Source organism: Dermacentor silvarum, chromosome 11, assembly GCF_013339745.2.
Source record: "Dermacentor silvarum isolate Dsil-2018 chromosome 11, BIME_Dsil_1.4, whole genome shotgun sequence".
In the NCBI taxonomy this organism is placed as follows: domain Eukaryota; kingdom Metazoa; phylum Arthropoda; class Arachnida; order Ixodida; family Ixodidae; genus Dermacentor; species Dermacentor silvarum.
This window is the reverse complement of record NC_051164.1, coordinates 81,764,325-81,777,964: the sequence shown is the minus strand read 5'-3', so window position 1 is coordinate 81,777,964 and position 13,640 is coordinate 81,764,325. Positions and strand designations below refer to the sequence as shown.

Below are 13,640 nucleotides of genomic sequence, written 5' to 3'. Positions count from 1 at the left end.
TTATTTTAGGAAGAACCACAAAGGCTACTGGAAAAGAAACTATTGAGATAAGTACAGAGAGCATAAAAAAAAGGTAAAAAAATCATTTCCACTACATGTGCGGCACTGGGGCCTCCCAACCTCAATTTAAAATGCCATAGTGGAACCTAAGAAGTACCAAAATTTGGTGAGAAATACGAAATATAATTTTGCTGCCAAGATATTGAGTGTTCTCAAAAGCAAAGAATTTTTTTTGGCATAAAACAAAAACTTCCAAGATTTCTAGAAGGGTGACCTAGATAAATTCTCACCAAACATAAGTACATGAGTCTTCTTTTAATTTTGACCCTGCAAGAGAACTACAGTCACTGACCAATAATTCAGACATGCTCAATTATTTGGACTTGTTCGTGGTACCACCACTGGTGGGCCCCATAGACATAATTTATGTACAGTAGAATCTCGTTAATTCGAATTCCAACGAGACCGAAAAATTATTCGAATAAAACGAAGTTCGAACTAAGGAGAACCCCCTTTAAATATAGTGCTTGTTCAATTGTGCGGTACAGGGGACAAAACCAAATTTGTTGAATATTATCACTTTTTTTTTTTTTTTCAGGCAAATCCGATATTCCAAACTCTAGATTGTTCGGGCTTTCAGGCGGTATCCGTTGAGTCCGAAGTATCGGTCACAACTGTAGAAGCAACACTGGATACCTACACTTGAACCGCACTGTAGTGAAAACGGATATAAGTACAGTAAAAGCTCATTAATTCACAACTTGTTAACTCGAAATTTCATATAACTCGAAGTAGCCGCCGCGGTCCATCCAATAATATATTGAAAGCAATATGCAATGCATCCCGCTAATTCCCACTGAAATACGCACCGATCGCAACTCCACGCCATCGTGGATAAGGAGGGTGCTAGTGCGCAGAAGCATGTTGACCACGCTGGTGTTGCCACGCGGGCCGCACTCATTTCTGAGGAAAGAAGTGGCAGGAGTGCAATCTAAAACGCGCCCATGCCTCTTCGCGAACGGCCGCAGCTCAAAGCGGTGCACGGGTTGGGGATAGTTCTGCGCATGCTCCTCCGAAGGGAGCAGCCAATGGCGCGTGCATCGATAAGGCGCGTTTATAGTCTGACGTTGTCAGCGCACAGGCGAGCGTCGCTTGCGACCAATCACACTACGTCGCTTGCACTGCGCCAGCCGAAATGCCTTCCCCTCTATATTTCAACGGACACGCCGTCGGCTGCTCTCTTCGGAGCATGCGCAGAACGATCCACAACCCGCGCGGGCAACTTTTTTCTTCGTGCAATGCATTGTGGGCCGGCGCAGTCGGCGCGAAGAACACGTAAATGGAGCAAGAGCCATCTCGACATCAGACCGTGTGCACGTACACTCACGCTACATCGGACTATATACATACCTATGTCGGATATACGTACGCTATGTCGGGCTATATACGTTTGAATGTTCTATAATTCGTATTTTCGTAGCATCCCCGCGAAATTTAAATTAACGAGCTTTTACTGTACTGAAGTTTAGGGGTGTGCGAATAATTGAAACTTTTGAATAACGAATTCAATTCGGTTTTCGAATCAAATAGTCACTATTCATAAATGTGAATATTTTTCAAATGCTATTCGAATATTTCTAAATGTCACTTGTGCACAAATAAACATAAAATTGGAGAAAAAGATACGGTAAACTTTCAGGCCCGCGGGCATAGTGTAGACAACACATGAGAACTTTCCTGGCAGAGCAGGCTACGTTACTTAGGTAGCAATACTTTACAGGCTGTATAGTGATCATTCGCACTCTATTAAGAGCCCTGTGCATGCAAAGAAACTACTTGTCTGGCTCCTATGCTCCATATGTGCCTTTAATAAACAGCGCTTATTCAGAATGCACCATGCAATGACAGGAACTTACTTTACTGGGATGTGAACGTCGTTTTATATTAATTGTGATAATGGCTGTTCATTATTTGAAAAGTATTAGAAAATTATTCAATATTTGATTCAATTCTGGCAATATTCGATTCGTATTCGGTACGGTCTCAAAAACCACTATTCGCACACCCCTACTGAAGTTATATGCGAAATTTCAGTGCATTTAAGACTTTTTAAGCCAACCCACATAAGCGTGTTACGGATACACTTAACTCCCCAACGCTGGAAACACGACTGCTCTGGATGCGTGAGGCAACCTTCCCATAGCATATCAGCAATCGACAGTGGCACAGCAGGCGTGAGTGACTTAATTCTCACAACTACGCTAAGAGCGCCACTATTTAGAAGCATAAACACTCTGCATAAAGCATAAACACGCATAAATTTCAGCTACGTGTATGCTGCAATTCGTGTTGTTCATTAACCTTTTTAAGCGCAGATTATGATGGGCCGTCAATGAATGTGTCAAATTTACACAACTTTATTCCATTGTGTACAACACTCCATTGCAAGAAAGGCAAGAATGTAGGATGTTGCAGTGTGCATTTCTTAGTCATCGTATTTAGAGTATAATTAAATATACAGTTAAACCTGCTTATAACGAACCTCCATATAACGAATTCCTGGATATAACGAAGTTTTTCGATTCCCCGCCGTTACTCCATAGAAGCACATGCATTTGAGACCTCTACGTAACGAAGTGGCAGCGGGAGACCCCCCTCGATATAACGAATTTCCCCCTCCGACCACCTAGAGATTTCGCCCCAAATTTTGTCATTTTTGCGTGAGCAGCAACCGCAAGCACCTTCTCCGCCGCGATGGAATGCGAAGCGACCGCACGTGTACGTGCGTGCGTGTGCGAGGCGGCCCTGCATCCCTCGACCCGGCGATCTTGCTGCCGCAAGATCGCCGCCATTCAAATCTGATCCTGCCGCTTGCTGCAGCTGGCCTAGCCCGCCAAGCCAGCACTCTCTCCTTTTCCAGCTGATGTTGCCGACGCGCCGGTACACGCTGTGGCACATCAGACTCGATGAGCGCGGACACGCCCTGTCAAACGCTGGCGGCGTGTGGAAGCGCCGCTGGAGAAGCGAGCGAAGTGACCTTCGTGCTGTTGTCTATCGCTTCAACTCAAACTGAGCGCCGAGAACACACAGCACGCAGAAAGCTACGAGCCGCCGACGCACCTACACTGCTAGACTCTGCCCCAACGCAGATCGCTTTTAAGATACGGCCTGCGCGACCGCGCGCCGCCCCGCTATCCCTCCCCCTCGCCGCTGCCTCGAGCGCAACGGAAGAAGGCGCGCTTCCTCCCTGCTTTTCTTGCGCGCGCGAGATTTAGACGCGGTCGTCGGCTCCCCTCCCACGTTTTCACTCGCACATACAGCATACGGCGCGCGGCGACTGCGTTACCGCCCTTGGTCTTAGGATACGGCCACGCTAGCGGCAAAAACACACAGCAAAAACGCGCGGCAGAAGCGACAGGAATCGGGGGTCTTGCGGTGTGCCGCGCGAAATGGTTTCTGCGGCAAATGCCGCGTGCCGCGAGATGAAGAACCAATCAAGAGCGACGAGGGTGACGTCACGGAGCCATCACAACCGGAACGCCGCCGGTCGGCGCCGGGTTTTCAATCGACGATCGTCGTCTCTCGCATGAAACAACGAGCGCTCGCGGTGTTGCTCGCCGGTTTGGAGAGCGCGGGAGACCTTATCGCGCTGCCGCGCGGCGAGACGCACGTTCCACGGTGGCCTCGCCTTGACGCGCGGCAACTTGCCGCTCGCTGCATGACGCATTGAGTTCTATGGGAGCTGTCCGGGACCGGTCGAAAACGACGTAACAGACGGAAAAACGCAGCCCCCGGGAACGTAACAGCGAGGTTCTACTGTAACACTATACGACGCTACGACGCCATCGTGACGCTCGCTCTTCGTTTCCGATGCCTCGCGCTTGTGCGAAACGACACGCGTCCACGCATCCGGTACCTGGTGTGACATTCCGAGGATGAGTGCTTCGACGAAAACGGAAAACGGGTGCGCGTTACAATTGAGGGCGCGTTAGAATCGAGTAAATACGGTAAACGTTTATTTTTCGAATTTTCGTCCCGAACCTGCATATAACGAAATCCTCTTTATAACAAAGTTTTTCGGGAATTTGTAAATTTCGTTATATCCAGGTTTAACTGTATATTGATTGTGCAGTCAGTCATGTTGCATTTTTGCGTAAGAAGAATTGAACCACAGGCTCAAAGTATTTATGCAATTGATTTACTGACTACATACTATACAAGAAAAGAAAAATTAGTCTATGAATGGCAACAATGTTGCCAGTATGCGGCATGTCGAACTCCCTGTAAAACATGGCAGTACCTTCGGCAAAGTGGTCGTGCATAGCAATACCCAGCACATTGAAGCGCTATGAACACACACCGACTATACAGAAGGTTCAATTCGTTGGAAGCTCAATGTCCGTTGCCTTTTCTTTGCTACCAATGAACAGAGCTGGCAAAAACAACTCGCATCCTGAGCCTGAAGGGGTTATAACAAAGTTCAAGCATACACAACAGCATGAACATGTACCACATTCTTCCGCATATAACCCGCATCCTCATATAATCCACACCACAAATTACAACACACAGAAAGGGGAAAAAAAAAATGCGCGTATAACTTACAGAAATAACTGCACACAACAACACTCATATCTTTATGAAAACAGTCTTGTGGCAGTACGGCACTTTTGTGTTGTGTTTTCACCCAGCAGTTCGGTTCCCCACCCCTTCGACAACGCTGATGATTGTCCCATCATTTTCTTAGCTCTTGTTCGTGACTGCCGTCGAGCGCAGTACTCATGATTAGAGTTCTAGTGAAAACGCAAAATGGGGGTCCGAAAAAAGGAGAATAGGCAACCATGAAGGATGTTTCAACACGTGGGGGTGGGACTGCCAAAGAGATAATAAAACTTTAGATAGTGGTGCCATGAAGCCACACCTCAAGGCTGAATTGCACATAATTTGGACCCTGGCTTTACTGTTAAAGCTTTCAAATTTTGATGTGGGTTATATGCGGAAAAATATGGTAAGTGACCACTAGGGAAAGCCACTGTTTCTCTATTGCCCTCGCCTCACCTTCAGCACTTGGATGGTGCACTTGATGTTGTCCTTGGACAGTGACTGCAGGAGGGTGTGCATCATGTTCGGGATGCAGCCGGCTATGTGCTTCGCCTTGTAGGAGTAGTCGTCCCGCAAGAACTGGGAAAAGATATTGTCACGCGTCGTTGTGACGGCAAAGAACCAAACACTGGCAAAACTGTAGGTCGAAATCTGATACCGCAGCCACGCGCTCACTTGCAAATGACCACCAAGACGAAAAGCCACTGAAATTGGCATGTCCAATTGGCACCTTTGTGCGAGCTAGCGAAAAGAAGGCCATGAAGCTCACTGATTTCAATGATCTTTGACTTCAGTGGGCCTCAAAAGTGCAAGTGCATGTGCGACTGTGGTATAACTATTGAGCAAACTTGTGATCACAAAGTCAGACACCCCTTAAATCACGATAGCAATGAGCAGTTACCAAATATAACCTCACGGGTCAAGTCCATCTGCTCTCACCATACATTCCAGGGTAGTAATCGCAGATGCTCAAATACACTTGAGAATGAACAATAACACTATGCATGGCATGTGCGCAAACTGATTAGCCGAGACATAACTTGGTAACAGTGACAATCTGATTAAAAAAAAAAGGGTCACCGGTAAAAATAAGTAAAACAATGCGGGTGTGATTATGTCGTAACAGGGCTGTCAGTTACCCATGGGCAGGTTGTCATACTAAAAGCGACCGACAGTCTGGGCCCACAAATTTTAGGGGCAGGAAACACTACATAGAAACAGTGTACAATTTGGTAATTTATATAAACCCAAAATCTACAACTGTGTACCTATGTGCCTGGTTTGCACAAGCTACACTGCGACAATCTTCATACTTGCTGCATGCCTGAGCCACTGCTACAGCTTATTCACAGCCTATGGATTAAAAATCGTATTTTTGCAGCACATTGCTAACAGGCCTCACTCAAATTTACAAATTAAATTCACAAAGGTACGTTTGACTCATCTGGGACAAGATCGTGCAAACATCTTGTTTTTCAAGTGTTCGCTTGCCCTCTTGTGATTCACTGGGTGGCACACTTAAAATTAAAAAATTAACCAGGTTCGAGCAGCCGCGGTTAAACTTCATAATGTCATGGCAAGTTGGTGCAGAAACTTCAAGGTGACGATGCTGCTCGTCTTTGGTTCTTGCACTTTGTCTGACCACCACGGTTCTACATTGGTCAAGCCCTGCGGTAAGCTGTTGCAGTATTTAGCTCATTTTTAATTTTTTCTCCTGTCCTTCTCAATTTGGTTTTAAACAGCAGGTTGAGCTGAACCTTAACTCTTTCCATACCGCGCCCATTGGGCATCGTTGGCCCGCTATCGATGGTTTGAAACTCCGCTTTCGAGACGTTCCGCGCCGCTCACGGACACACTGCACTATCGGACATGAAGGAGGAGAACGATATTTTTGTCTTCTAAGCAGTTCGCATTTTCCCGCTTGGCAGTGATTTTTAAACACGCCCCGAAGTTTCGCGACTGTCAAAGCAGAACACAGAAATGTCCGGCTTTGGGAGCGGCATGCGCGCTTCGGGATATAGCAGATCTCGCGATTCCGCTACCTCTGTGGCACATATTATCGATGCAACGAGCAGCAGCGAGTCGGAGGACGCGGACTTTTCGTCGGACTTCGAGTCTGAAAGCGACGACGCAAACCAGCCTGGAACATCGGTGGCCGCAGCCCGGCCCGCCCAACTATAGTGCTTGCAGTTCAATTTTTGTAGCGGAATATGTACCTGTTCAAAAGAAATTTTTTATTTTTTCGGAGACTGTGCCTTTTAGATGACAATCAATTTTGTATATCTCATAATTTTCGTTCCATTTTTTTAGTAGATACCAAGTGTGTCTTTACAAACTTTGTTTAATTTTATCCCATATTCTTGATTTTGGCAATTTATATCTTTTTTATGACATATATCTTGTCAATAAAACCTTTATGCATGAAAAGTGCACTCATTCTCCTTTTTGTTTATGTATTACATAGAATATTGAGTGCAGTATTTCCTTCAGAAAAGAAATCTGGCGTAACCTACAAAAAACACCTATTTTCCTAGGGATGGGCGAATAGTGAATTTGAGTTTCGAAGCGAATAGTGATTTGGTCGAATAATTTCGAATCGAATAGTTCGAACAGTAAATATAACATATTACAATAAAACCTAGTTAATTCGAATTTCACGGGACCAAAAAAAATGTCCGAATTAGCCGAATTATCAGGGTATCCAGAAAACAATGAGCAAATGCTTACTATGTCAGCATGATTTTATTAGTGTAATGGATGAGCAAATCCTTCTGCTATATTGCACAAAAGAGTGCAGAAGCTGCAATTCTCGTCATCTTGTGACTGATTGCCTCTCGCAGCGGCGATCGAGGCCTCGCAACTTCCTTCGCTGCACGGCCGCGGCGCGCGCCATCATTTGCAACACGCTTTGCACTACTGCGCGCACATCCCGACGATTTTTTTCACCAGTGAGTTAACCACCAATAAATCGCTCGTCCATCGCGATGTACCCGGTGCTCTTCATCCTCGACAGCTTTGCACAGAGTCAAACTAAAACGCCTGTTTGTCGAAACCGCGGCTGCTATCGACGCGATTATGAATGGCGACGTTGCGGTGCTTAAAGGAGGAGGGGATGAAATATAACTTTTTTTTTGCTTCTTGGCAGAAGGGGCTGAAATTTGGCACACACACTGTACATTGCAATAGAGAGGCATATCTAAAATTTCATTAAGATATCTTCATTAGTTTTTGTTTTATAAGAATTTACAAAAGTTTACAAGTTCCTTGCTCGTGGAAAGCTGGGCACAGTAACATGGTATGGAACTGGGAATACTTTATATGTTTGCCCAAATGTCTAATCTATATCAAGAGAGTGTTAGATTTTTTTTAGTGCCCTCATAATTTTTTACTCAACATGACATGCATGTGACTTGTGTTTCACTGCATAGAGCCATGTAGTTATTCTGAAATAATTAAATAATGAAAAGAAAATGAACATTTCAAGACTGTCTTGATGTGCAGCACTGTTCATGGATCACAGCAAAACAAACTGGATCAAAATAGGTCCAGCCATTGTTGTGCTATGCCTTTCACGTGCGAGGTGACCGAAAAAAAAAAAAAAAAAAACACAATTGAGATAACGAGCTGCAAGGTTTTGCAAGCAGTGCAGGTTTATTAGAACGCATCAGGGCAGTAATTTTTGACATCATTGCTGTCAGCCATCTTGCACCTTTGCCTCTTCGTTTGGTGGGCTTTGAAAATTTCATAGCCTGGCTAGTCCATCAAATTGAACTTCCATTCAGTTGCGGACACTGCACGAAGGTTGTCGCCAACGCTGCATGTTCACGCTTCTGCCGTCACCGCATCTGAATGGTGGGCCGTTTGGGCTACTATTAGTCCGGTGAATCTCCGGTTATCACACTGTAGCTCGTCGGCGGTTGGGGCTCGCTCGGAGGCAACGTGTCCATGTCGCACAATGCATCAGAAACTGAGTGCACTATCTTTGCCGGCGATGGTTACCTTCGACCCGCGTCGATATGATCTCGGCTAATTAGCATGGCCGTACGCCGAGGCACTGGAGCCTCCGTTGGCGCGTCTTCTGTCGACTGCACTCGTCGACTTCTGTCGACTGCGTGTCGATTGTCGGTTTCGCTGCTGGAGTCACACGGTGCAAGATCGCGCGGCACGTAATCCACGGTGCAAGGTAGCGCAGCACGTTCAGTTGGGTGCTCCTCCGCTTCTTCCACTAATCGCCGCATTTTTCTCGCCGTAGGGGGCTCGAGCTTCCGTATCCCAAAGGCATGCTTCGTCCAAAATTTCTTCTCGAACGAGCGACGATCTATCACTAACCTGGGAGCTCTCAGAAATCCGAATTCTGCGTGTCAAGTGAAGACGCCGGTGTGGTTTGCAAAGCACACAACTGCAGTCGCCATCTTGCCCGCTGCCGCAGCAGTAACCAATGGGGAGACGCCTTTCAGCACGGCAGCCAATTGGAGGCCTGTTTTCATCGGAGGGTCCGTGTGACTACCTCCAGCAGACCCGCGCTTCTTTTGTGTTTGTGCGTTTGTGCGAAGCAGAACGGCGAAACTTTGAGCTTTCGAAAGATACCAAGATGGCGGTGCTCGGAGGTGGGAAATATGAGATATGGCTCCGTGAATTACGGTAATTTTGCGCGATTTAAAGCTGTTTTCTCGCCCTAAGCACTGACAAATCAATTTTCTTTTGGGCACTTTCAGTGCGTTTTCAGCCAAACTATTTTGATACAGCGTAGATTAGGCGTTGCAGATACCGAAACGTGTGGTTTCCGAAAATCGATTTTTCTCGCGATCTGATCCCCGCATCCCTTCTTAAGGCACGCGGCCGACGCACGCACCAAGTCAGAACAAAACTACGATTTGCTGCAACAACTGCAGATGAAATCGCGGTCGCTATCTATGCGATCATGAATGGTCACTACGCAGCTTTTTAGGCATGCGGCTGACATGCATATTGAGTCAAAATTAAACTACTGTTGTCGCAACCGCTGAGGAAGAAACCGCCGCAGCTATCGACGCTATGATGGATGACTATGAAATCCCGCGACCAACATGTTGTTATGCGCAGTGGTAAACGCAATAAAGGCACAAGTAGGCATGAAGCGTTCCGTCGTTGCTGTCATTCATGTACGACATGGACATACGATTTCCGTTGATGACTGTGGCGATGCGGACTCCGCCGCTTCGTTTCGGTTGTACACTAGCGCTGTTTCTGCGCGTTTGGGTCGCACATTTCCAGCTCTTTAATGCCCAAACGTATAGCCTTCGAGTGTTATGGTTGATGTATGGCAGCCATGACGTGAAGCATAGCCTCCGAGATGTGTACCGGCTGTCCGTGCCTTCTGGCTGCCTATTCGGGAGCGCCGAATAATTCGGCAATATCGAATCTTTAAATTCGAATCGAAGTGAATAACGAATACAGAATTATTCGATCGAATATTCGACAATACCGAATATTCGCCCATCCCTATATTTTCCTCATGGTAGGGAAAGAGTAAAACAAGAAGTCAGTTCATGAATAATGAGACCACCTAGAGCTCCGTTTCATTTTCCAGTGATGTCTTCGTAAAACATACTGCAATAAAAATTTGAACACCTGCAATGTTGGACTCAGTTCACGGCTGCACAGAGTCAATTGCAGGAGCTACTAACCACCATCTGTGAGAAGAGCTCGGCTATGAAGAGCAGCAGTCCCCGCAAGTAGCTGTCAGCGAAGTCACCGGACGCCAGGTCATTTCGCTTCAAACATTCTGCATGGCACCTGGGAAGTGAAATCAACACTAAACGATCGATTCATCTGCAGGGTTTAATGAGCCAAAGAAACGCTGTGACTCTAAGAAGTGCCGTAGTCGAGGGCTCCGGATTAATTTCGACCAGCTGGGGGTTTCGACATTCACCTAAATCAGAGTACACAAGTGCTTTTGCATTACGTCCTCGTCTAAATGTGGTCATCACGGCCAGGAATTGAACCAGTGACCTTGTGCTTAGCAGCAGAATTCCGTGTGCTAAAATGTTGTGGCCACAGCTGCACCACCATGAGTGAATAAATGAAGCGTTTCTGACACAAGCACACACAAGCTTGCCACCTAATTCTGCTGTGAACCATGTCCAGGATTATACAAGTGAGTAAACCATTCCACATAGTCCAGATATGACACAATTTCTAAACCCTTTTGAGCTGAGCCATTCATTGATGAAGATGCAACCTGTCTCAGCTTGGTCTGGGCTGTAGTGGAAGAGAAATTAATTCCGTCTCCCATGAATGCTGATGCCGGCAGCAGAGGTAAGAGCGACGAGGGCAACACGGACAAGAATGCGTGGAGTGAATGAACAAGCGAAAAAAGAACAGCGTGCTGTACGTCTTGTTTAAGGCACTCTGTGGAAGCATGGTGGAAGCGGCGGATACGCAGGACTTGCCTAGGTGACAGAGAAGCTTCTGCACATGGCCTCCAAGTCAATCAGCGCATGCCGCATAATCTTGGAGGTCCATACTCTGCTCCAGCCGCTTTTCAGCAGCATGCGCAGTGTGACTCTTCAGCTTTTGAACTTGTATGCAGAATGTAAATAGTTTCCTCTTTTACAATTTGTTTTTGTGTGTTACTTTGTCTGCCTCTGGCAATGACCGTCTGTAAAGGTCGGCCCAGGAGTATTACACTTTAAACGTTTATGAATTTCTAATGGCATATTCGGTGGTCGTGTTAGAGTGCTCTGGTAGCACTGCAAAGGTCATGTAAAACAGTTACTAAACGTTACCGTTTGCATGAACGAGTTCCTCTGATGATAACGAAGCAGGATCATCACTTCCATACACAGTTATTGTCGTAATACAGCTTTAAAGTTGTTTTTCACCACTTTTGTAGCATGGCCAGAGCGCTCTGAAACGACCACTCGAATATGCCATAAGAATGCAGACAACCTGGTCACATGTTTTGATTGTAGGATACGAGCAGCTGCTTGGTCGACAAGGTTTGCAGATGTGCAGGCTTTGGAAATTTTTTGTCATGGCTACAGTGTGGATATTCGCGACTCCAGCGTGAACATTGTGAGCGGTCTATGCTGTATTTGCAGTAGCAAGTAAAAGCAACTTCCAGATTTCTCCATTTTATCACAGATAAAAATTTTGGCCACCGTCCTCTTCAACTTGACCATTCATGTCGGTCAGCCATGTTCGCGGCTTATGCTTGCCTACAATAATTCAACTCTCTTGAGAAGCTGTTCCTATTGGCAGCTGCATACGTGAATGTGAAGCACTCCTGAATCTAATATTCCTGCGTCTCAGTTTGATTGCAGTAGCTGCTAGTTCTATCACCCTTACAGCTAAGCATGTGAGGAAGCATGGGCATTACTTTGCAACAGCCCCCCAGCAAAACCATCAAATTATCGAGGCTAAGCATTGGCTACTGCATTGAAAATCATCATTTTCGGGTGCCAGCAGTGCAAGCACCATGAGCTTGGATTTTGTGGGCTTGCCACAGGATCAGCTGTGTTACTCAACGCCATTCAACTCACCGTTCGAGAAGCATGTTTGTGAACTCGCTGTCCTCAAGGCCCCGAACACTGAGGTTGCTGCCCAGGTGGTTGCAGAGCCGGGCCCCACTATACCGAAAGTTTGGCTCCTTAACGCCCTGCAAAAGGCCAAGAGCCAGACATGAAAGTGTGATGCAGACACATCATAGAACAAGACTCTTTTTTCGCTCGCACAGCCTCGGTACCTGGACAGTGGCACATCATCAAAGGCATTACATTATTTACTCGTGTAATTTGAGTTCCCCTACTTTTTAGCCAGTCTTATAAAGACACGCCTGCCAACCTGTGAAGATTTGTAAAAATTCTGGAGACGTGACAAAAGGGGAGAGGGACCGAACAAATTAATTTTGGGGGTTTGTCCGATACTTTCAGTGACCCGTCTTCCTCTTATGTAGCCATGCGCCAATTGGCCCAAGCACATACGATAAATGCAAATTCAAGGAACTCAATGGCCAATTGCAACCAAATTTCAACTTTTGCTAAATCGGTAATACAAACGAGTAGTACAGCACTACTTCAGCAATCTTGGCAGAGCTGTTAATTGTTCAATTTTCTTAATCATCATCATCATCAGCCTATATTTATGTCCACTGCAGGACTAAGGCCTCTCCCTGCGATCTCCAATTACCCCTGTCTTGCGCTAGCCGATTCCAACTTGCGCCTGCAAATTTCCTAACTTCATCACCCCACCTAGTTTTCTGCCGTCCTCAACTGCGCTTCCCTTCTCTTGGGATCCATTCTGTAACTCTAATGGTCCACCGGTTATCCATCCTACGCATTACATGGCCTGCCCAGCTCCATTTTTTTCCCATTAATGTCAACTAGAATATCGGTTATCCCCGTTTGTTCTCTGATCCACACAACTCTCTTCCCGTCTCTTAACGTTAGGCCTAACATTTTTCGTTCCATCTGCTCTTTGTGCGGTTCTTAACTTGTTCTCGAGATTCTTTTTTAACCTCCAAGTTTCTGCCCCACATGTTAGTACCGGTAGAATGCAATGATTGCACACTTTTCTTTTCAATGACAGTGGTAAGCTCCCAGTCAGGATTTCATAGTGCCTGCAGTAGCACTCCAACCCAATTTTATTCTTCTGTAAATTTCCTTCTCGTGATCAGGGTCCCCTGTGAGTGATTGACCTAAATAAACGTACTCCTTTACAGACTTCAGAGTCTGACTGGCGATCTGAATTCTTGTTCCCTTGCCATCTAGGCTATGGAACATTATCTTTGTCTTCTGCATATTAATCTTCAACTCCACTCCTACACTTCCCTTGGTTAAGGTCCTCAATCATTTCTTGTAATTCGTCCCCATTGTTGCTGAATAGGACAATATCATCTGCAAACCGAAGATTGCTAGGTATTCGCCGTACGTCCTCACTCCTAAGCCTTCCCGGTCTATGAATCTTGAATATTTCTTCTAAGCTTGCAGTGGAGAGATTGTGTCTCCTTGCCGACTCCTTTCTTGAGAACCAATGTAGCTGTGGAATCTTTGTAAACA

The 13,640-nt window shown here is 46.0% G+C and overlaps 1 protein-coding gene across 1 annotated transcript in view; it reads right to left on the bottom strand.

The window, feature by feature from the left end:
• Positions 1 to 13,640, bottom strand: part of LOC119433818 (polyadenylate-binding protein-interacting protein 1) — a 45,430-nt gene that overhangs the window by 22,489 nt on the left and 9,301 nt on the right. The window contains exons 4-6 of the mRNA XM_037701078.2: positions 12,126 to 12,241; positions 10,269 to 10,377; positions 5,059 to 5,181 (exon numbers count right to left, since the gene is read on the bottom strand). Coding sequence (XP_037557006.1) covers positions 5,059 to 5,181; positions 10,269 to 10,377; positions 12,126 to 12,241 — 348 coding nt within the window. The remainder of the gene's footprint in view (positions 1 to 5,058; positions 5,182 to 10,268; positions 10,378 to 12,125; positions 12,242 to 13,640) is intronic.